This window comes from Capricornis sumatraensis, chromosome 2, assembly GCF_032405125.1.
Source record: "Capricornis sumatraensis isolate serow.1 chromosome 2, serow.2, whole genome shotgun sequence".
Taxonomy (NCBI): Eukaryota; Metazoa; Chordata; class Mammalia; order Artiodactyla; family Bovidae; genus Capricornis; species Capricornis sumatraensis.
The window spans coordinates 170,125,942-170,148,980 of record NC_091070.1 but is presented as its reverse complement, the minus strand read 5'-3'; the positions used below and the strand labels follow the sequence as shown (position 1 = coordinate 170,148,980).

Below are 23,039 nucleotides of genomic sequence, written 5' to 3'. Positions count from 1 at the left end.
ATTCTCCCAAATCATCCCACCCTCTCCCTCTCTCTCTGAGTCCAAAAGTCCGCTATACACATCTGTGTCTTTTTTGCTGTCTTGCATACAGGGTCGTCATTGCCATCTTTCTAAATTCCATATATATGTGTTAGTATACTGTATTGGTGTTTTTCTTTCTGGCTTACTTCACTCTGTATAATCGGCTCCAGTTTCATCCATCTCATCAGAACTGATTCAAATGTATTCTTTTTAACGGCTGAGTAATACTCCATTGTGCATATGTCCCAAGGCTTTCTTATCCATTCATCTGCTGATGGACATCTAGGTTGTTTCCATGTCCTGGCTATTATAAACAGTGCTGCGATGAACATTGGGGTACATGTGTCTCTTTCAATTCTGGTTTCCTTGGTGTGTATGCCCAGCAGTGGGATTGCTGGGTCATAAGGTAGTTCTATTTGCAATTTTTTAAGGAATCCCCACACTGTTCTCCATAGTGGCTGTACTAGTTTGCATTCCCACCAACAGTGTAGGAGGGTTCCCTTTTCTCCACACCCTCTCCAGCATTTATTGCTTGCAGATTTTTGGATCGCAGACATTCTGACTGGTGTGAAGTGGTACCTCATTGAGGTTTTGATTTGCATTTCTCTAATAATGAGTGATGTTGAGCATCTTTTCATGTGTTTGTTAGCCATCCGTATGTCTTCTTTGGAGAAATGTCTATTTAGTTCTTTGGCCCATTTTTTTGATTGGGTCGTTTATTTTTTTGGAATTGAGCTGCATAAGTTGCTTGTATATTTTTGAGATTAGTTGTTTGTCAGTTGCTTCATTTGCTATTATTTTCTCCCATTCAGAAGGCTGTCTTTTCCACCTTGCTTATATTTTCCTTTGTTGTGCAGAAGCTTTTAATTTTAATTAGATCCCATTTGTTTATTTTTACTTTTATTTCCAGAATTCTGGGAGGTGGATCATAGAGGATCCTGCTGTGATTTATGTCGGAGAGTGTTTTGCCTATGTTCTCCTCTAGGAGTTTTATAGTTTCTGGTCTTACATTTAGATCTTTAATCCATTTTGAGTTTATTTTTGTATGCGGTGTTAGAAAGTGATCTAGTTTCATTCTTTTACAAGTGGTTAACCAGTTTTCCCAGCACCACTTGTTAAAGAGATTGTCTTTAGTCCATTGTATATTCTTGCCTCCTTTGTCAAAGATAAGGTGTCCATATGTGTGTGGATTTATCTCTGGGCTTTCTATTTTGTTCCATTGATCTATATTTCTGTCTTTGTGCCAGTACCATACTGTCTTGATGACTGTGGCTTTGTAGTAGAGCCTGAAGTCAGGCAAGTTGATTCCTCCAGTTCCATTCTTCTTTCTCAAGATTGCTTTGGCAATTCGAGGTTTTTTGTATTTCCATACAAATCTTGAAATTATTTGTTCTAGTTCTGTGAAAAATATGGCTGGGAGCTTGGTAGGGATTGCATTGAATTTGTAAATTGCTTTGGGTCGTATATTCATTTTCACTATATTGATTCTTCTGATCCATGAACACGGTATATTTCTCCATCTATTAGTGTCCTCTTTGATTTCTTTCATCAGTGTTTTATAGTTTTCTATATATAGGTCTTTAGTTTCTTTAGGTAGATATATTCCTAAGTATTTTATTCTTTTCGTTGCAATGGTGAATGGAATTGTTTCCTTAATTTCTTTTTCTACTTTCTCATTATTAGTGTATAGGAATGCAAGGGATTTCTGAGTGTTGATTTTATATCCTGAAACTTTACTATATTCATTGATTAGCTCTAGTAATTTTCTGGTGGAGTCTTTAGAGTTTTCTATGTAGAGGATCATGTCATCTGCAAACAGTGAAAGTTTTGCTTCTTCTTTTCCAATTTGGATTCATTTTATTTCTTTTTCTGCTCTGATTGCTGTGGCCCAAACTTCCAGAACTATGTTGAATAGTAGCGGTGAAAGTGGGCACCCTTGTCTTGTTCCTGACTTTAGGGGAAATGCTTTCAATGTTTCACCATTGAGGATAATGTTTGCTGTGGGTTTGTCATATATAGCTTTTATTATGTTGAGGTATGTTCCTTCTATTCCTGCTTTCTGGAGAGTTTTTATCATAAATGGATGTTGAATTTTGTCAAAGGCCTTCTCTGCATCTATTGAGATAATCATATGGCTTTTATTTTTTAATTTGTTAATGTGGTGAATTACATTGATTGATTTGCAGATATTGAAGAATCCTTGCATCCCTGGGATAAAGCCCACTTGGTCATGGTGTATGATCTTTTTAATGTGTTGTTGGATTCTGATTGCTAGAATTTTGTTGAGGATTTTTGCATCTATGTTCATCAGTGATATTGGCCTGTAGTTTTCTTTTTTTGTGACATCTTTGTCAGGTTTTGGTATTAGGGTGATGGTGGCCTCATAGAATGAGTTTGGAAGTTTACCTTCCTCTGCAATTTTCTGGAAGAGTTTGAGTAGGATAGGTGTTAGCTCTTCTCGAAATTTTTGGTAGAATTCAGCTGTGAAGCCGTCTGGACCTGGGCTTTTGTTTGCTGGAAGATTTCTGATTACAGTTTCAATTTCCGTGCTTGTGATGGATCTGTTAAGATTTTCTATTTCTTCCTGGTTCAGTTTTGGAAAATTGTACTTTTCTAAGAATTTGTCCATTTCTTCCACGTTGTCCAATTTATTGGCATACAACTGCTGATAGTAGTCTCTTATGATCCTTTGTATTTCTGTGTTGTCTGTTGTGATCTCTCCATTTTCATTTCTAATTTTATTGATTTGATTTTTCTCTCTTTGCTTCTTGATGAGTCTGGCTAATGGTTCGTCAATTTTATTTATCCTTTCAAAGAACCAGCTTTTGGCTTTGTTGATTTTTGCTATGGTCTCTTTTGTTTCTTTTGCATTTATTTCTGCCCTAATTTTTAAGATTTCTTTCCTTCTACTAACTCTGGAGTTCTCCAATTCTTCCTTTTCTAGTTGCTTTAGGTGTAGAGTTAGGTTATTTATTTGACTTTTTTCTTGTTTCTTGAGGTATGCCTGTATTGCTATGAACTTTCCTCTAAGCACTGCTTTTATACTGTCCCACAGGTTTTGGGTTGTTGTGTTTTCATTTTCATTAGTTTCTATGCATATTTTGATTTCTTTTTTGATTTCTTCTGTGATTTGTTGGTTATTCAGAAGTGTGTTGTTCAACCTCCATATGTTGGAATTTTTAATAGTTTTTCTCCTGTAATTGAGATCTAATCTTAATGCATTATGGTCAGAAAAGATGCTTGGAATGATTTCAATTTTTTTGAATTTATCAAGTTTAGATTTATGGCCCAGGATGTGATCTATCCTGGAGAAGGTTCCATGAGCACTTGAAAAAAAGGTGAAATTCATTGTTTGGGGGTGAAATGTCCTATAGATATCAATTAGGTCTAACTGATCTAATGTATCATTTAAAGTTTGTGTTTCTTTGTTGATTTTCTGTTTAGTTGATCTGTCCATAGGTGTGAGTGGGGTATTAAAGTCTCCTACTATTATTGTGTTATTGTTGATTTCCCCTTTCATACTTGTTAGCATTTGTTTTACATATTGCGGTGCTCCTATATTGGGTGCATATATATTTATAATTGTTATATCTTCTTCTTGGATTGATCCTTTGATCATTATGTAGTGGCCTTCTTTGTCTCTTTTCACAGCCTTTGTTTTAAAGTCTATTTTATCGGATATGAGTATTGCCACTCCTGCTTTCTTTTGGTCTCTATTTGCGTGGTATATCTTTTTCCAGCCCTTCACGTTCAGTCTGTATGTGTCCCTTGTTTTGAGGTGGGTCTCTTGTAAGCAGCATATAGAGGGGTCTTGTTTTTGTATCCATTCGGCCAGTCTTTGCCTTTTGGTTGGGGCATTCAACCCATTTACATTTAAGGTAATTATTGATAAGTATGATCCCGTTGCCATTTACTTTATTGTTTTGGGTTTGGGTTTATACACCCTTTTTGTGTTTCCTGTCTAGAGAATATCCTTTAGAATTTGTTGGAGAGCTGGTTTGGTGGTGCTGAATTCTCTCAGCTTTTGCTTGTCTGTAAAGCTTTTGATTTCTCCTTCGTATTTGAATGAGATCCTTGCTGGGTACAGTAATTTGGGCTGTAGGTTATTGTCTTTCATCACTTTAAGTATGTCTTGCCATTCCCTCCTGGCCTGAAGAGTTTCTATTGAAAGATCAGCTGTTATCCTTATGGGAATCCCCTTGTGTGTTATTTGTTGTTTTTCCCTTGCTGCTTTTAATATTTGTTCTTTGTGTTTGATCTTTGTTAATTTGATTAATATGTGTCTTGGGGTGTTTCGCCTTGGGTTTATCCTATTTGGAACTCTCTGTGTTTCTTGGATTTGGGTGATTATTTCCTTCCCCATTTTAGGGAAGTTTTCAACTATTATCTCCTCAAGGATTTTCTCATGATCTTTCTTTCTGTCTTCTTCTTCTGGGACTCCTATAATTCGAATGTTGGAGCATTTCATATTGTCCTGGAGGTCTCTGAGATTGTCCTCATTTCTTTTAATTAGTTTTTCTTGTTTCCTCTCTGATTCATTTATTTCTACCATTCTATCTTCTATTTCACTAATCCTATCTTCTGCCTCCATTATTCTACTATTTGTTGCCTCCAGAGTGTTTCTGATCTCATTTATTGCATTATTCATTATATTTTGACTCTTTTTTATTTCTTCTAGGTCCTTGTTAAACCTTTCTTGCATCTTCTCAATCCTTGTCTCTAGGCTATTAATCTGTGATTCCATTTTGATTTCAAGATTTTGGATCATTTTCACTATCAATATTCGGAATTCCTTCTCAGGTAGATTCCCTACTTCTTCCTCTTTTGTTTGGTTTGGTGGGCAACTCTCCTGTTCCTTTACCTGCTGAGTATTCCTCTGTCTCTTCATCTTGGTTATATTGCTGCGTTTGGGGTGGCCTTTTTATATTCTGGTAATTTGTGGAGTTCTCTTTATTATGGAGCTTCCTCACTGTGGGTGGGGTTCTATCAGTGGCTTGTCAAGGTTTCCTGGTTAGGGAGGCTTGTATTGGAGTTCTGGTGGGTGGAGCTGGGTTTCTTCTCTCTGGAGTGCAGTGGAGTGACCAGTAATGTGTTATGAGATGTCAAAGGTTTTGGAATAATTTTGAGCTGCCTGTATATTGAAGCTCAGGGGAGTGTTCCTGTGTTGCTGGAGAATTTGCATGGTATGTCTTGTTTTGGAACTTGTTGGCCCTTGGGTGGAGCTTGGTTTCGGTGTAGGTATTAAGGCATTTGATGAGCTCCTATTGCTTGATGTTCCCTGAATTCAGGAGTTCTCTGATGTTTTCAGGCTTTGGATTTAAGCCTCCTGCTTCTGGTTTTCAGTTTTATTTTTACAGTAGCCTCTAGACTTCTCCATCTATACAGCACTGACGATAAAACATCTAGGTTAAAGATGAAAAGTTTCTCCACATTGAGGGACACTCAGAGAGGTTCACTGAGTTACAAGGAGAAGAGAAGAGGGAGAGGGTAGTTAGAGGTGACTGGAATGAGATGCGGTGAGATCAAAAGAGGAGAGAGCAAGCTAGGCAGTAGTCACTTCCTTATGTGCGCTCTATAGTCTGGCCCGCTCAGGTATTTACGGAGTTATACAGGGAAGAGGAGAGGGAGGAAGTAGACAGAGGTGACCAGGAGGATAAGAGAGAGGAATGAGAAGGAGGGAGATAAATCCTGCCAGTAACCAGTTCCTTAGGTGTTCTCCACCGTCTGGAACACACAAAGATTCACAGAGTTGGATAGAGAAGAGATGGGGGAGAAAAGAGACAGAGGCCACCTGGTGGAGAAAAAGGAGAGTCCAAAGGAGGAGAGAGTGGTCAAGCCAGTAATCTCGCTCTCAGGTAAACTTGGGTAGTGAAGTTTGGGTTTTTAAATGTACAAAATTGACACCAAAAACCTAAGAGTAAAGATTAAAAATCTAGAGTAGAGGTTGGATTTTCAAAAATTCAATATTAAAGAAAAGAAGCAGAAGGAAAAAGGAAGAAAGGAAAAAAGAGAGAGAGAGGAAAAAAAAAAAAAACAAGAATTATTTAAAAAAAAAACAAAAACACCAACAACCATCCAAAGACTATATATGGTGTTTGCCTTAAAAAAAAAAAAAGTCTTTTTTTAAAAAATAGTAATAGTAGGTTATAGAAATAAAAATTAGAGGATAAATAGAAGACTTAACAATTTTAAAAAAGTTAGAAAAAAAAAAGAAAAAAAAAAGGAATGATTTTAAAAATAGTAGAAATATATCTGGCCCTTCTCTGATGTTGTGGGCCGTGTGGGATCACTTCCAAGGTGGTTCCCTCTGTTTAACTTCTTCTGTTTGCTGGTTTTTTAGGCTCACTAGTTCAGTCGCGCTGTGGGGAGGGGGGATGCTGCAAACAAATAGCACTGTCGTGTGCACACAGTGTCTCAGCCCCGCTTGACCTGTCCCTTCTCGCGGCGCACAAACCGCTCCGGCTCTACGATGCTCAGCCGGGAACCGTCTGGGGCCAGCCCTAGGCTGTGTGCACTTCCCCGGTCCAAGCCGCTCAGGTTCGGTGCTCAGGTAGCCCTCAGAGGCACAGATTCGGCTGGGACTGCGCTTTGTGCCCTTCCCAGGTCCGAGTAGCTCAGGAGTTTGGCGAGCATGATCGCCGCGACTTGTCACCTTTTCTGCCGCTGCTGCTCAGCTTTCTGGGTGGACCGTTGGCGCCCCCCGTGAGGCAGTTGGTGACTGTCCAGAACCCCCAGAAGTCTCAGCAAAGAAGCCTGCTTGCAGTTAGGTAAGTAAAGTCTCTCTGGGTCTGCAATTGCCCCTTTCCAGTCCTTATGGCTCTGGCTGCCTGTCCCCGGTGGGGGATGGTCTGCAGCCGGCTTATTCCGTTCCGTCCTTTGTTCTGTGCTCAGTCCTGGAGGTGTCTTATGGTCGAGCTTTTCATGCGATAGCTATCCCACAGTCTGGTTTGCTAGCCCAAGTTAGATCCTTCTGGTTGCGCGTGGGGCGTTCCTGCCCGATTCTTACAAAGCACTGCAGCCCGCGGCTCCCGCGCTTCCCTGCCCTGCCCCCACTAGCTTGTGGCGGATTCAGGCATCTGTGCTGCTTTTCCGCTGGGGGAGTTACTGTTGGGCTTGTAATCTGTTGGTTTTAATTATTTATTTATTTTTCCCTTCCTGTTATGTTGCCCTCTGTGTTTCCAAGGCTCTCCACAGACTCGGCAGGGAGAGTGTTTTCTCCTTTATATATTTAGACACTCCTAGGTCGGGTACACATATGTTAACAAATATCTTCTTCCCATGTTGAGACTTTTATCATTATATAATGACCTTCTTTGTTGTTTGAAATAGCCTTTGTTTTGAAGTCATTTTTTTCCAATATGAAAATTATTACCCACACTTTCTTGCCATTTCTATTTGCATGAAGTATCTTTTTCCCTTGCCGGCCTTTCAGTCTCTGTGTGCCTTTAGCTCTAAAATGAATCTCCTACAGGCAGCACATAGAAGGATCTTTTAAAAAATCCATCAGCCACCCTGTGTCTTCTGAGTGGAGCATTTAGTTAATTGACATTTAAAGTAATTATTGAAGGTGTGTACTTATAGCCATTTTATTACTTGTTCTCCAGTTGTTTTTAGAGTTATTCTCTGTTCATATTTCTTCATTTCGTTTCTTCTTTTGGGGTTTGATGATTTTCTTTTTTAGTATGTGAGTGTTCCATTCCTTTCAACTTTTGTGGAACTATTATAGATTTTTAATTTGTGCTTACTATGTGGTTCATATACGTTGATCAATAATAATATGAACTTGTTTTAATTTGGTAGTCATTTAAGATCAAGTACATTCTAAAATATCAACATTTTTTTTCACTCCTACACCCACATTTTGTGCTTATGATGTCGTTATTTTACATCTCATGTTTATCTCTTCAGTTCAGTTCAGTCAGTCAGTCGTGTCCGACTCTTTGAGGCCCCATGCACTGCAGCATGACAGACCTCTATGTCTATCACCAACTCCCAAAGTTTATGCAAACTCATGTCCATTGAGTCGGTGATGCCATCCAGCCATCTCATTCTTTGTAGTCCCATTCTCCTCTTGCCTTCAATCTTTCCCAGCATCAGGGTCTTTTCAAATGAGTCAGCTCTTCACATCAGGTGGCCAAAGAATTGGAATTTCAGCTTCAGCATCAGTCCTTCCAATGAATATTCAGGACTGATTTCATTTAGGATGGACTGGTTGGATCTCCTTGCAGTCCAAGGGACTCTTAAGAGCCTTCTCCAACATCACAGCTCAAAAACATCAGTTTTCCAGTGCTCAGCTTTCTTTATAGTCCAACTCTGACATCCATACATGACTACTGGAAAAAAAATAGCTTTGACTAGATAGACCTTTGTTGGCAAAGTAATGTCTATGCTTTTTAATATGCTATCTAGGTTGATCATAACTTTTGTTACAAGGAGTAAGCATCTTTTAATTTCATGGCTGCAGTCACCATCTGCAATGATTTTGGAGCCCCCAAAATAAAGTCTGCCACTGTTTCCATTTTTCCCCATCTATTTGCCATGAAGTGAGGGGACCAGATGCCATGATATTCATTTTCTGAATGTTGAGTTTTAAGCCAACTTTTTCACTCTCCTCTTTCACTTTCATCAAGAGGCTCTTTAGTTCTTCACTTTCTGTCATAAGGGTGATGTCATCTGCATATCTGATGCTATTGATATTTCCCTCCCAGGAATCTTGATTCCAGCTTGTGCTTCATCCAGCCCAGCATTTCTCATGATATACTCTGCATATAAGTTAAATAAGCAGGGTGACAATATACAGCACTGATGTACTCCTTTCCCAGTTTGGAACCAGTCTGTTGTTCCATGCCAAGTTCTAACTGTTGCTTCTTGACCTATATACAGATTTTTCAAGAGGCAGGTCAGGTGTTCTGGTATCCCCATCTCTTTAAGAATTTTCCACAGTTTGTGGTGATCCACACAGTCAAGGCTTTGGCATAGTCAATAAAGCAGAAATAGATGTTTTTCTGGAACTCTCTTTCTTTTTTGATGTTCTAGTGGATCTTGGCAATTTGATCTCTGGTTCCTCTGCCTTTTCTAAATCCAGCCTGAACAACTGAAAGTTTATGGTTCATGTACTGTTGAAGCCTGGCTTGGAGAATTTTGAGCATTTCTTTGCTAGTGTGTGAGATGAGTGCAATTGTGTGATAGTTTGCACATTCTTTGGCATTGCCTTACTTTGGGATTGAAATGAAAACTGACCTTTTCGAGTCTTGTGGCCACAGGTGAGTTTTCCAAATTTGCTGGCATATTAAGTGCAGCACTTTCACAGAATCATCTTTTAGGGTTTCAAATAGCTCAACTGGAATTCCACTAGCTTTGTTTGTAGTGATGCTTCCTAAGGCCCACTTGACTTCGCATTCCAGGATGTCTGGCTCTAGGTGAGTGATCATACCATTGTGATTATCTGGGTCATGAAGATCTTTTTTGTATAGTTCTGTGTATTCTTGCTACTTCTTTTTAATGTCTTCTGCTTCTGTTAGGTCCATACCATTTCTGTCCCTTATTGTACCCATCTTTGCATAAAATGTTCCTTTGGTATCTATAATTTTCTTGAAGAAATTTCTAGTCTCTCCCATTCTATTGTTTTCCTCTTTTTCTTTGCATTGATCACAGAGGAAGCCTTTCTTATCTCTCCTTCCTATTCTTTCAAACTCTGCATTCAAATGGGTATATCTTTCCTTTTCTCCTTTGCCTTTCGCTTCTTTTTTTTTCTTCTCAGCTCTTTGTAAGGCCTCCTCAGACAACCATTTTGCCTTTCTGCATTTCTTTTTCTTGGGGATGGTGTTGATCAGTGCCCCCTGTACAATGTCACGAACCTCCATCCATAGTTCTTCAGGGATTTTGTCTATCAGATCTGATCCCTTGAATCTATTTGTCACTTCCACTGTATAATTGTAAGGGATTTGATGTAGGTCATACCTGAATGGTCTAGTGGTTTTCCCTACTTTCTTCAACTTATGTCTGAATTTGTCAATAAGGAGTTCATGATCTGATCCACAGTCAGCTCCCAGTCTTGTTTTTGCTGACTGTATAGAGATTCTCCATATTTGGCTGAAAAGAATATAATCAATCTGATTTCAGTGTTGACCATCTGGTGATGTCCATGCATAGAGTCTTCCCTTGTGTTGTTGGTAGAGGGTGTTTGCTATGACCAGTGTGTTCCCCTGGCAAAAATCTATTAGCCTTTGCCCTGCTTCATTTTGTACTCCAAGGCCAAATTTATCTCTTAACTGTTTATAATAGTTGCTTTAGAATTATCTGTCTTTTAAACTTCCTATTGGCTTATGTAAGTAGTTGGTCATCAGTCTTTATTATGTATTTACTTTTCCTGGGGATATTTTCTCTTTAAGATTCTTACTTTTTTTCCACTTAGAGAAGAGCCTTTAACATTTCCTTTTTTAAAAATAATAATCTTGCTGGTTAGAGTATTTTATATTGCAGGATTTTCCCGTCAGCACTCTGTACATATCATGCCACTTCCTTCTGGCCTGAAAAGTTTCTGTGGAGAAATCAGCTGATAGCCTATAAGAATTCCCTTGCATATGACTCTTGTTTTTCTCTTGCTGCCTTTAATATTCTCTCTTACTTTTGACTTCTGCCATTTGAATTATGATATGTCTTGGTGTGGGTCTATTTTAGGTTCATCATGTTTGGGACCCTCTACAAGAGTCCAAAATGCAGTACTTGGGTGCAGTCTCAAAAACAACAGAATAATCTCAGTTCATTCTAAGGCAAACCATTTAAAATCACAGTAATCCAAGTCTATGTCCCAACCACTGATGCTGAAGAACCTGAAGTTGATTGACCAGTTCTATAAATCTACCACACCTTCTAGAACCCCCCCCCCCAAAAAAAAAGCTGTCCTTTTCATCATAGGTCCAGGACTGGAATGCAAAAGTAGAAAGTCAAGAGATACCTGGAGTAACAGGTAAGTTTGCAGTTAAGAGTACAAAATGAAGTAGAACAAAGGCTAACATAGTTTTGTCAAGAGAACACACTAGTCATAGCAAACACCCTCTTCCAACAACACAAGAGATGACTCTAAACATGTACATCACCAAATGGTCAATAACAAAATCAGATTGATTATGTTCTTTGCAGCCGAAGATGGAGAAGGTCTATACAGTCAGTAAAACAAGACCTGGAGCTAACTGTGGATTAGATCATCAGCTCATCATTGCAAAATTCAGGCTTAAATTGAAGAAAGTAGGGAAATACACTGGGGAATTCAGGTATGATCTAAATCAAATTCTTTATGATTATATAGTGGTAGTGACTAGATAGATTCAAGGGATTAGTTCTGGTAGACAGAGTGCCTGAGGAACTATGGACAGAGGTTTGTAACATTGTACAGGAGGCAGAGACCAAAATCATCCCAAAAAAAAAGAAATGCAAGAAGGCAAAGTGGTTGTCTGAGGGGGCTTTACAAATAGCTGTGAAAAGAAGAGAAGTGAAAAGCAATGGAGAAAGGGAAAGATATACCCAACTACATGCAGAGTTCCAGAGAATAGCAAGGAGAGATATGAAGGCATTCTTAAGCGAACAATGCAAAGAATTAGGAGAAAACAATAGAATGGGAAAGGTAGAGATCTTTCAAGAAAATTGGAGATATTAAGTACACATTTCATGCAGGGATGAGCATGATAAAGGACAGAAATGGTAAGGACCTAACAGAGGCAGCAGAGATTAAGAAGAGGTGTCAAGAATACACAGATGAACTGTACAAAAAAGGTCTTAGTGATCCAGATAACCATGATGGTGTCATCACTCACCTAGAGCCAGACACCCTGGAGTGTGAAGTCAAGTGGGCCTTGGGAAGCATTACTACAAACAAAGCTAGTGGAGGTGACGGAATTCCAGCTGAACTATTTCAAATCCTATAAGATGATTCTGTTAAAGTGTTGCACTCAATATGTCAGCAAATTTGGAAAACTCAGCAGTGGCCACAAGACTGGAAAAGGTCAGTTTTCATTCCAATCTCAAAGAAGCGCAATGCCAAAGAATGTTCAAACTATCTTACAATTATGCTCATTTCACATGCTAGTAAAGTTATGCTCAAAATCCTTCAAGCTAGGTTTCAACAGTACGTGAACAAGAACTTCCAGATGCTCCAGACAACTTTCAGATAGGTTTAGAAAAGGCAGAACAACCAGAGATCAAATTGTTAACATTCATTGGGTCATAGAGAAAGCAAGGGAATTCCAGAAAAACATGCATTTCTTCTTCATTGACTACACTAAAGACTTAGACTGTGTGTATCACAACAAACAGTGGCACATTCCTAAAGAGATAGGAATATCAGACCACCTTACCTGTCTCCTAAGAAGCCTGTATGTGGATCACGAAGCAACTGTTAGAACTAGACATGTAACAATGGGCTGGTTCAAAATTGGGAAAGGAGTACAACAAGGCTATATATTGTCACCCTGTTTATTTAACTTATATGTAGTACATCATGCAAATGCTGGGCTGGATGAATTACAAGCTGGAATAAAGATTTCCAGGAGAAATATCTATAACCTCGCATGTGCAGATGATACCACTCTAGTGGCAGAAAGTGAAGAGAAACTAAACAGCCCCTTGATGAGGGTGAAAGAGCAGAGTGAAAAAACTGGCTTGAAACTCAGCATTCAAAAAACTAAGATCCAGTGCCATCGCTTCATAGCAAATAAGAGGGGAAAAAGTGGAAGCAGTGATAGATTTTATTTTCTTGGGCTCCAAAATCACTATGGACATGACTGCAGCTGTGAAACTAGAGATGGAGGAGTTAGAGCTGGAGCCCAGCGTGAGGCAGGACTTTCTCTCTGCTCAGTGGCTATCAATGTCCAGTCAGGGGTGGGGCCTGAGCCCAAGCTGCTGGAGCTGACACCCTGAGGGTTGGGCCCAAGCTGGTTCTGTTCCCTTTCAGTGTGTTTTCCCTTCTATCTGCATTGGGACCTTTGCCCTAGAGTGGGGAAGTGCTGAGATAAGTGGGGCTCATGATGGCTGTCTGCTCACACTGTCTGCAGACGGAGGTCCCAGCTATCTCTGACACACTGCCTGGGAAGGCACCTACAAGTGTTTCCTTTTTTCAGCTCAGACACAACCTGATGTGCAAGTCCCCCTTGGTCCCTCAGAGCACATCACTGTCCTCAGCCTCCACCATTCCCGCCCTTTCATTAAACCACATCACTGGGCTACATGGACACTTGGCACATGATTGAGGACAAGCTGTGGTGGAACCGCTGCTGTTCGAGACCTGAGACCTACTTGAGATGTATTGCCTGAGTAAGGTCAGTAGTGGCTGCCACCCTTTCACCCAGGGTATGCCCAGGGACTAGGTCAGCTCTGCACACCACAGCTGAGTCTTCTACCCACTCATTGCTGCCCCAGATCCAATGATACATTGTGATGTGGAATGAGAAGGACCAAAGCCTTTGCTCAGCTTTTGCGCATGCCAAAGAGGTTATGGGAAACCCAGTAGCCACTAGAGCATACCTCTCTCCACCCTGCCTCAGGAGCAAGCTAGCATATGAGTGCTCCTCACAGCTGTAGTCCAGGCTTCCCACAGCCATCCTGTTACCCCAGCAGTCCTCAACCAGCCAAAAGGGCTTGTCTCCTCTGTATAGAAACCCAGGACAGGGGCGCTCAATATATGATTCTCATTGCTTTTTTCACAGGATGAGCGTCCACTTGTGTGATCTTTCTTGTCCTCTGAGGTCCGCTCCAGGAGCACACGACCTGACCTGATTGCCTTTATTTCCCCTTCCTACCCAATTATGTGTGTATCTTAACAGCACTGGAGTCTTTCTGCCAGTTTCCAGTGAAAATTGTCCCACATGTACATATATCTTGATGTGTTTGTTGCGGGAGGTGAGCTTCATGTCCTCTTACTCTGCCATACTGATTGATCCCTTTTGGTAGGGTTTAAAAAAAAAAAACAAAAAACAAAGACTCTATTTGTCCTCTTTATTTTCATTTCCATAGAAAAACCTTTAGTTTAACAATGAACCACAGGCTATCTTTCTCTGGTAGGCAAAGACAATAGGACTTCTTATATGCCAATAAACTACTTGGTGAAATACTTAATAATTGTTCCTTCTTTTTAATTTGCTTATAAAAAGAAAAGGTAATACATTACTTAGACTTATCTAGGTTCTTAATAATTGTTCCTTCTTTTTAATTTGCTTATAAAAAGAAAAGGTAATATGTTACTTAGACTTATCTAGGTTCTAATCTTAATTGGTAAATAATAACATGAACCTTGTTCAGTTCAGTTACTCAGTCATGTCTGCTTCTTTGAGACTCCATGGACTGCAGCACACCAGGCCTCCCTGTCCATCACCAACACCCAGAGCTTGCTCAAACTCGTCCACCAAGTTGGTGATGCCATCCAACCATCTCATCTTCTGTCATCCCTTTTCCTCCTGTCTTCAGTCTTTCCCAGCATCAGGGTCTTTTCCAATGAGTCAGTTGTTCACATCAGGTGGCCAAAGTATTGGAGCTTCAGCTTCAGCATCAGTCCTTCCAGTGAATATTCATGTTTGACCTCCTTGCCGTCCAATGGACTCTCAAGAGTCATCTCCAACACCACAATTCAAAAGCATCAGTTCTTCGGTGTTCAGTTTTCTTTATAGCCCAACTCTCATATCCATACATGATTGCTGGAAAAACCATAGCACTGACTAGATGGATCTTTGTCAGCAGAGTAATGTCTCTGCTTTTTAATATGCAGTCTAGGTCAATCATAGCTTTTCTTCCAAGGAGCAAGCGTCTTTTAATTTCATGGCTGAAATCACCATCTGCAGTGATTTTGGAGCCCAAGAAAATAAAGTCTGTCACTGTTTTCATTGTTTCCCCATCTATTTGCCATGAAGTGATGAGACTGGATGCCATGATCTTAGTTTTCTGAATGTTGAGTTTTAAACCAGCTTTCTCACTCTCCTTTTTCATTTTCATCAGGAGTCCCTAACTCTAATTAGTAAATAATAATGTGAACCTTATTAGCTGCTTAATAAAATTTCAAAAGCAAAAATGATTAAAAAGCAACTATAAGGGTTTTTCTTTCTTTTGTATAATTTTATCTATCTAAGTAATTTATAGACTTGCCTTTGAATAAACTGCTTTGTGTTTATTTTTCATTGCATCTCCTACCCAATGAGTCCTGGTGAGGTATACTCCCTCCAGAAAAGACAATAAAAAAAGAAGAAGGATTTTGGAATGATTAATGTTAAAAATGTGACACTGACTTAGTCGTGTAAATAGTAAAAGTTAAATATCTTCTATACCTGTTCTTACTCACCTGCCAGTCCTAAAAGAATGTAGGCCATAATGAACAGCATGAAGACCATGCAGCACAGCACGTCTGTACAACTCCTAAAGACGAAGAGGAACAATGGATTAAAAGGGTCCTGAGAAGACTCACGTAGCATCCGTTTTCCTCCCTCTTATGGACTAAACATGTCTCCCCCAAGTCCTTATGTTGAAACCTAACCCCCACGGTGATGGTATTAGAAGGTGTTAGAAGGTGGGCAGGGCAGGGGGGCGGTGGGAATTAAAAGAGATGCAAAATGAGTAAGGTTTACTGCAAAAATATACATAGGGAGGCATAAGAAAATAATTGGGCTTCCCTGGTGGCTCAGATGGTAAAGAATCTGCCTGCAATGCAGATCACCTGGGTTTGATCCCTGGGTGAGGAATATTTCCTGGAGAAGGAAATGGCAACCCACTCCATTATTCTTGCCTGAAAAGTCCCTTGGGCAGAGGAGCCTGGCAGACTACAATCCATGGGGTTTCAAAGAGTCAGACACAACTGGGTGACTGAACACACAAAAGATAATAACAGTGATATGCCTTTTTATACTTAATAATTCTAAAAGGTAGATCAGATGTATTTCTACAATCAAAGACTTAAACAGCAGAGAGCGGTTATAGTTTTGTGATTAAAGAAGTTCCTCCAAAGCTGTTAGCATTTATTCTCTTGATTCTTTATTTGTAAATTTTTTTAGAAGTTATAATACACTAACATCAAAAAATTCTTTTATTTGAAATTGTAATTTAAACTATTTGATTTTATAATTTTCTCCTTCATGCTTCCCAGTACATGACATAATAATTAAAAAAAAAAATAGCCATTTCCATTCCTCTCTCTCCATTATCTTTCTACATGCACATATAAAGGGTACTCTGATTAAATAAAGGATTGACTACATAAGCTTTCTATGAGGAACAGAGTTGCAACTATTTAAAAAACAATGTCTATAATGCATTACAAAATGAAATGCTCTAAACTATAATTTTCCAGCTATTCTGTAAGCTGGATATTGTGAAATGAGATTTAGAGAAAATTTGGCTCAGAGAGCCATGGTAATTTTCTAAGGGATCACAAGTCAAACCAGTATCCAGTAGGTAAACTCAGGTTTTCATCTAAAGTATGTCCTATTTCCAAAATTAAATTTTGTTCAGCTTGTAAGGAGTCTAGAAAGTCAAAACTTGTCTTAAAAGTAAGAAAAAAATACAATCATTATTGAAACTTAATGAAGAATCTATTAGGAAAGAGACAGATCAATGTATTTGACAAGATTAAAAGATGCACATGAGAATTTTCATAACAAAAACTTCTTGTTCTAGAGGTTAGATGGATATGTTCCAATCTTTTAGCACAGACAGGCTGAAGTTACATTCTATTTTTCATGGTGGTAATAGCAATAATAATGAATAATAACTGTACAGGAACAGACACAGTAATACCTTGTATATTGATAAAGCCCTGTTATGCTTTTACTGCTGTCACGTACATAAGTTTGTGAGTTTCCTACCTTTGGGTTTTTCAGGTTAGTGAGGTAAGTTGCCTTCTATAAGGTCCACGAAACACAGGCAGACAAACATCTTAGTCTCCTATGCCCAATCTTTTCACTTAGTGGTTATTTTAATATGATTACAACCTTCTAGAAAGATTCCAGTTAGTCATATTGAAAACTCCACACACATCCTTATTACACCACCTTACCACAGGAAATGGATCCATCATAGGGAAAGCTAATCATGGTCAATTCAGAAACAAACCATGACTTGTTTAAATCCAATTTCAACCCAGGAATTTAAAATTTCACTGAGACTGAAGAATTATGAGAATAATAAAAAGAGAAAAAAAAGATAATCTAGATTTCTTTGTTTAACAATCACTGAACGCAAAACCTGCTAGAGGGTGAGGAAAGGATCTGGTTCATTTGCATTTTGACACATTTTGACACTTAAGATCAGTTCTCTTCCTGTCAAGGCAGTTGCTAAATAGTATGACACCTAAGAAGGACTGCCTGCAGGCAAAGAACTAGGGAAGAGAAAACTAGAACACTGATAAGCTTTTATTAGAAATCCTGAAGTTGTCAAAGCCTTTGTGTGTAATCATAACTACCAAGGAGAGAGGGATATAGTCAGAAGCACCAGCCAGGTTGGCCAGTGTCCTGTAATATTATATGTATGATATGTTTGCATCTACAGGGTTATATCATGGATAATACACATTATAATACGTGTTTATAATGACTATAATTATATAGCATTATAATGTTTTCTATTTCTATTATGTAGTCAGCACAGGAAGAGGTAAACATACTGGAAAGATGAGTAAAAGAAACTTAGCAATTAAAAAAGATACGGCACAAGGAAAGAAGCAGAGCCCAAAAGGAAATTTCTAAGAAATAGAACCCACAGTGCTTGGCTACTGGTCCTGATGAATGGTATCAATCAGAGTTTTGTTCTATAGGAGGTTTTCTAACAACAACAACAAGGGGGATTTACACTACGATTTCTCTTTCTTTCTTGTACCAAGAACATGCCATAGCACCAGGGGCTACTGCGCACCCACACAACCACTCTCTATCCACTCTAGCAGCCTAGTCTCTCACCAGAGAGGGATAACGTTTCTCAGTAATTCACACCCGGAGATGTCTGGGGATTCTATTCTGGGACCAGGCAGGATAATGTATTCAAATCTACTTTCCTTTTCTGGACCATTGCTTTAGAGAAACAGCAGACCATACCACACACCATGGCCAGACTGGTTAATTTCATAGTATCGAAACGTGGAAGAACATTAAACAAAGTGGAAGAGTTTGAAGAATTCAAGAGTTTCAAAAAGTAGGAAAGTTTTTCTAAATTAAAAATTCTTATTTCTGAATTTGTTCCTCTAGTGATTTCATTCCCTTTGTTGTTTAATTTTTTTTTCTTTTAAAATGAGGTGCGTGTGTGTGTGTGTGTGTGTGTGTGTGTGTGTGTGTGTGTGGTGTGTGTGTGTGTGTGTGTGTGTGTGGTGTTTGTGTGTGTGGGTATGTGTGTGTGAAACATCTATTTCTTTCCACTTCTTATTTCTCTCCATATTCCCTGCTGGAAAAAAGTCACTGCTTAGAAAATTATTGGAAAATTAAATATAAAAAATATAAAATATAGCTTGGGTAACATTTTGGGAGTCAGCAACACAGCAGAAGCTTAATTCAAATTTTAGAAGTTATAAAGTGTCATTATTGTTTCTTTCTTTGATTTCAAGGCATCTTTACAATCCCAAATGCTCTGTGGAAAATGAGTTGGTTTTTTTTTTTTTAATCAAGTACTTAGTTTGGATAATTTTGAAGACTCTTAAGATAGGCATTGAAGTAACTAGGTGATACAAGCTTGTGGATTAAAATCATTCTGAATCATATTCTAGCTAGAGGTCTGTCATAGCTGTGCATTTTCCTCAGTTGGGTTCACTTTTACTTTTACAGTAAGTACAAACTAAGGACCAGTGTACTAATCTAAAAATGGACTGCATCCCACTGGATCCTAGAGGAAAGACAGAAAGAATAGTTTATAGAGAAATATATCAAACCCCTTATGATTATACAGTGGAAGTGAGAAATAGATTTAAGGGCCTAGGTCTGATAGATAGAGTGCCTGATGAACTATGGAATGAGGTTCGTGACATTGTACAGGAGACAGGGATCAAGACCATCCCCATGGAAAATAAATGCAAAAAAGCAAAATGGCTGTCTAGGGAGGCCTTACAAATAGCTGTGAAAAGAAGAGAAGCAAAAAGCAAAGGAGGAAAGGAAAGATATAAGCATCTGAATGCAGAGTTCCAAAGAATAGCAAGAAGAGATAAGAAAGCCTTCTTCAGTGATCAATGCAAAGAAATAGAGGAAAACAACAGAATGGGAAAGACTAGAGATCTCTTCAAGAAAATTAGAGACTCCAAGGGAACATTTCATGCAAAGATGGGCTTGATAAAGGACAGAAATTGTATGGACCTAACAAAAGCAGAAGATATTAAGAAGAGGTGGCAAGAATACACAGAAGAACTGTACAAAAAAGACCTTCACGACCCAGATAATCACAATGATGTGATCACTCATCTAGAGCCAGACATCCTAGAAAGTGAAGTCAAGTGGGCCTTAGAAAGCATCACTACAATCAAAGCTAGTGGAGGTGGTGGAATTCCAGTAGAGCTATTTCAAATCCTGAAAGATGATGCTGTGAAAGTGCTGCACTCAATATGCCAGCAAATTTGGAAAACTCAGCAGTGGCCACAGGACTGGAAAAGGCCAGTTTTCATTCCAATCGCAAAGAAAGGCAATACCAAAGAATGCTCAAACTACCACACAATTGCACTCATCTCACATGCTAGTAAAGGAATGCTCAAAATTCTCCAAGCCAGGCTTCAGCAATACGTGAACCGTGAACTTCCTGATGTTCAAGCTGGTTTTAGAAAAGGCAGAGGAACCAGAGATCAAATTGCCAACATCCGCTGGATCATGGAAAAAGTAAGAGAGTTCCAGAAAAACACCTATTTCTGCTTTATTGACTATGCCAAAGCCTTTGACTGTGTGGATCACAATAAACTGTGGAAAATTCTGAAAGAGATGGGAATACCAGACCACCTGACCTGCCTCTTGAGAAACCTATATGCAAATCAGGAAGCAAGAATTAGAACTGGACATGGAACAACAGACTGGTTCCAAATAGGAAAAGGAGTACTTCAAAGTTGTAGATTGTCACCCTGCTTGTTTAACTTATATGCAGAGTACATCATGAGAAACACTGGACTGGAAGAAACACAAGCTGGAATCAGGATTGTCGGGAGAAATATCAATAACCTCAGATGTGCAGATGACACCACCCTTATGGCAGAAAGTGAAAAAGAACTAAAGAGCCTCTTGATGAAAGTGGAAGTGGAGAGTGAAAAAGTTGGCTTAAAGCTCAACATTCAGAAAATGAAGATCATGGCATCCGGTCCCATCACTTCATGGGAAATAGATGGGGAAACAGTGGAAACAGTGTCAGACTTTACTTTGGGGGGCTCCAAAATTACTGCAGATGGTGACTGTAGCCATGAAATTAAAAGATGTTTACTCCTTGGAAGAAAAGTTATGACCAACCTAGACAGCATATTCAAAACCAGAGACATTACTTTGCTGACTAAGGTCCATCTAGTCAAGGATATGGTTTTTCCAGTGGTCATGTATGGATGTGAAAGTTGGACTGTGAAGAAAGCTGGGCACCGAAGAATTGATGCTTTTGAACTGTGGAGTTGGAGAAGACTCTTGAGAGTCCCTTGGACTGCAAGGAGATCCAACTAGTCCATTCTGAAGGAGATCAGCCCCAGGATTTCTTTGGAAGGAATGATGCTAAAGCTGAAACTCTAGTTCTCTGGCCACTTCATGCAAAGAGTTGACTCACTGGAAAAGCCTCTGATGCTGGGAGTGATTGGGGGTAGGAGGAGAAGGGGACGACAGAGGATGAGATGGCTGGATGGCATCACTGACTCGATGGACATGAGTGTGAGTGAACTCCGGGAGTTGGTGATGGACAGGGAGGCCTGGCCTGCTGCGATTCACGGGGTCGTAAAGAGTCGGACACGACTGAGCGACTGAACTGATCTGAACTGATACCTCAACCCTCTCCCTTACCCTCCTTATAAATCAAAGTCCAATTTAAAAAAAAAACAATAAACAAGTTTCTCACACTCAGAGTTTTTCAAAATACTCCTGGCATAAAAGTATTTTCAAAAGTTAAACTACAGATGTACCATTGCTATCTTATATGTATTTTTCCAAATTACAGTAAGAATAGGATCCCAGTCCTATACTCATTCGTAGACCTCCCTTTCCTTCTTAATTCTAACCTACAAGTATAGAATGCCTATAGTCACCTCAACTTAAACTCTTGGGCATTTCCTTTGAGTTTCTCTTTTTCTTAGATGATCTTTTATTTTATATCAATTAGTAAGTTCTCTTCTCTCTGATGTGTCTTTCATTGACGCCTTCCTTTCTATTCCTGTTGCCTGGATTCAGTCCAGGTTCTCTCATTCTCTCTTCTAACTGATGCTGTGGTCCCTTTATGGGCTCCTGCATGTAGTCTCTGCCTGATCCAATTCATTCTGCACATCATTGACATTACTGAGAACAAACAAAGTCACTTTATTATTTTAAAAATTCAATGCTTCTCCACTACTTGTTTAATAATTTCCAAATGTCTTAGCGTTATGTTTAAGAAAATACAATTTCAATCCTACTTCAAGGCCCAGAAAACCTTTCTAGTCTTTCTCCCCCTATTCATCTCCTGTGCTTCAACCAACTTGGACTTTTTCATTCACTGCATAACTTATCAGTTCTCTCTTGACAACATTCAAGGTCCTCTCCTCCTGGTTGCTTTAAGACTCATTCTACTAGGATACAATATATCCCAATTTGCATGAAATAGCCAGGATTTATACCTATTATCCTGGAATAACAATCAACAATGATCATTTTTACTATCAAAAGCACTCCAGTCTGGATCTCTACCCAATCTATTAAAATCCCATTCTTCATATAGTGGGATTCCCTTTATTTTCTGGGGCTGAATAACATTCCATTGTATGTATATGCCATACTTTTTTATCCCATTTATCTGTCAATGAACATTTAATTATTTGTATATCTTGACTATTGTGAGTTATGTTGCAGTGAACATACAGATACCTATTTGAGATCCTGATTTCAGTTCTTTCGAACAACATGCAGTGAACTTGCAGATATACATTTGAGGTTCTGATTTCAACTCTTTTGGATAACAGGAATAAACCTAGAGGACAGGACCTTATGCTAAGTGAAATAAGCCAACCACAGAGAAAAATAACTGTAGAATTCCACTAGTTTGAGATATCTAAAATAGTCAGATTCATAGAAACAGACTCCAGGCGATCTTCCCAATCCAAGGATCAAACCCACATCTACTGAGTATCCTGCACTGTGGGTGGATTCTTTACTGCTGAACCATAAGGGAAGCTGATTATAATCTAGATGGGGGTGCAAACTACAGCCCATGGGTCGAATCTGGCCTGCGGCCTGCTTTTGTATAGCTTTTTGTGAGCTAAGAATGGTTTTTACTTTTAAAAAATAGTTTTAAAAATAAGGAGTATTTTGTGATATAAGAATTATACAAAATTCAAATCTCAGTGTCCATAAATACAGACTTTTGGAAAATAGCTACATGCATTTACATATGTATTGTCTATGCCTACTTTTGTCCCACAATGGCTGAGTAGTCACAACAGAAACCATCTGGCCTGCACAGCCTAAAATTTACTACCTAGATTTTTATAGAAATGGTTTGCTGACCTCTGATCTAGACCATAATGTCCTTTTACGGCAGCAGTTAAGCACAGAGTGTTGTGTGCTACAGACAAATTGCAATCTATGTCCTATGAATGATTAGTAAGACACACCCATAACTGACAGGCTAATACATCATAAGCAGGCTCTGGTGAAACTCAAAGTGCTGTATTTCAAATTTCAGATCTTCTTTTCTGGAAGGGGATAAGGATATGTTATCTAAGGATTTAATCTTGGGGTTAAGCTTAAGTCTAGACATTTCAAATTCCAATAAAATAAATCATAAAAAATTAAATTCAGAGGTAATAAGAGAGTTTTGTTTCTTAAGTTTACATTTCAGTTCCACAGTAGTTCTTTCCTACAACTGTC

The 23,039-nt window shown here is 39.0% G+C and overlaps 1 protein-coding gene across 1 annotated transcript in view; it reads right to left on the bottom strand.

Annotated features, from left to right (window-relative positions):
• SLC44A5 (solute carrier family 44 member 5) overlaps window positions 1–23,039 on the bottom strand; it is a 248,593-nt gene that overhangs the window by 107,050 nt on the left and 118,504 nt on the right. The window contains exon 5 of the mRNA XM_068961184.1: window positions 15,344–15,417. Within this exon, the coding sequence (XP_068817285.1) occupies window positions 15,344–15,417 (74 nt within the window). The remainder of the gene's footprint in view (window positions 1–15,343; window positions 15,418–23,039) is intronic.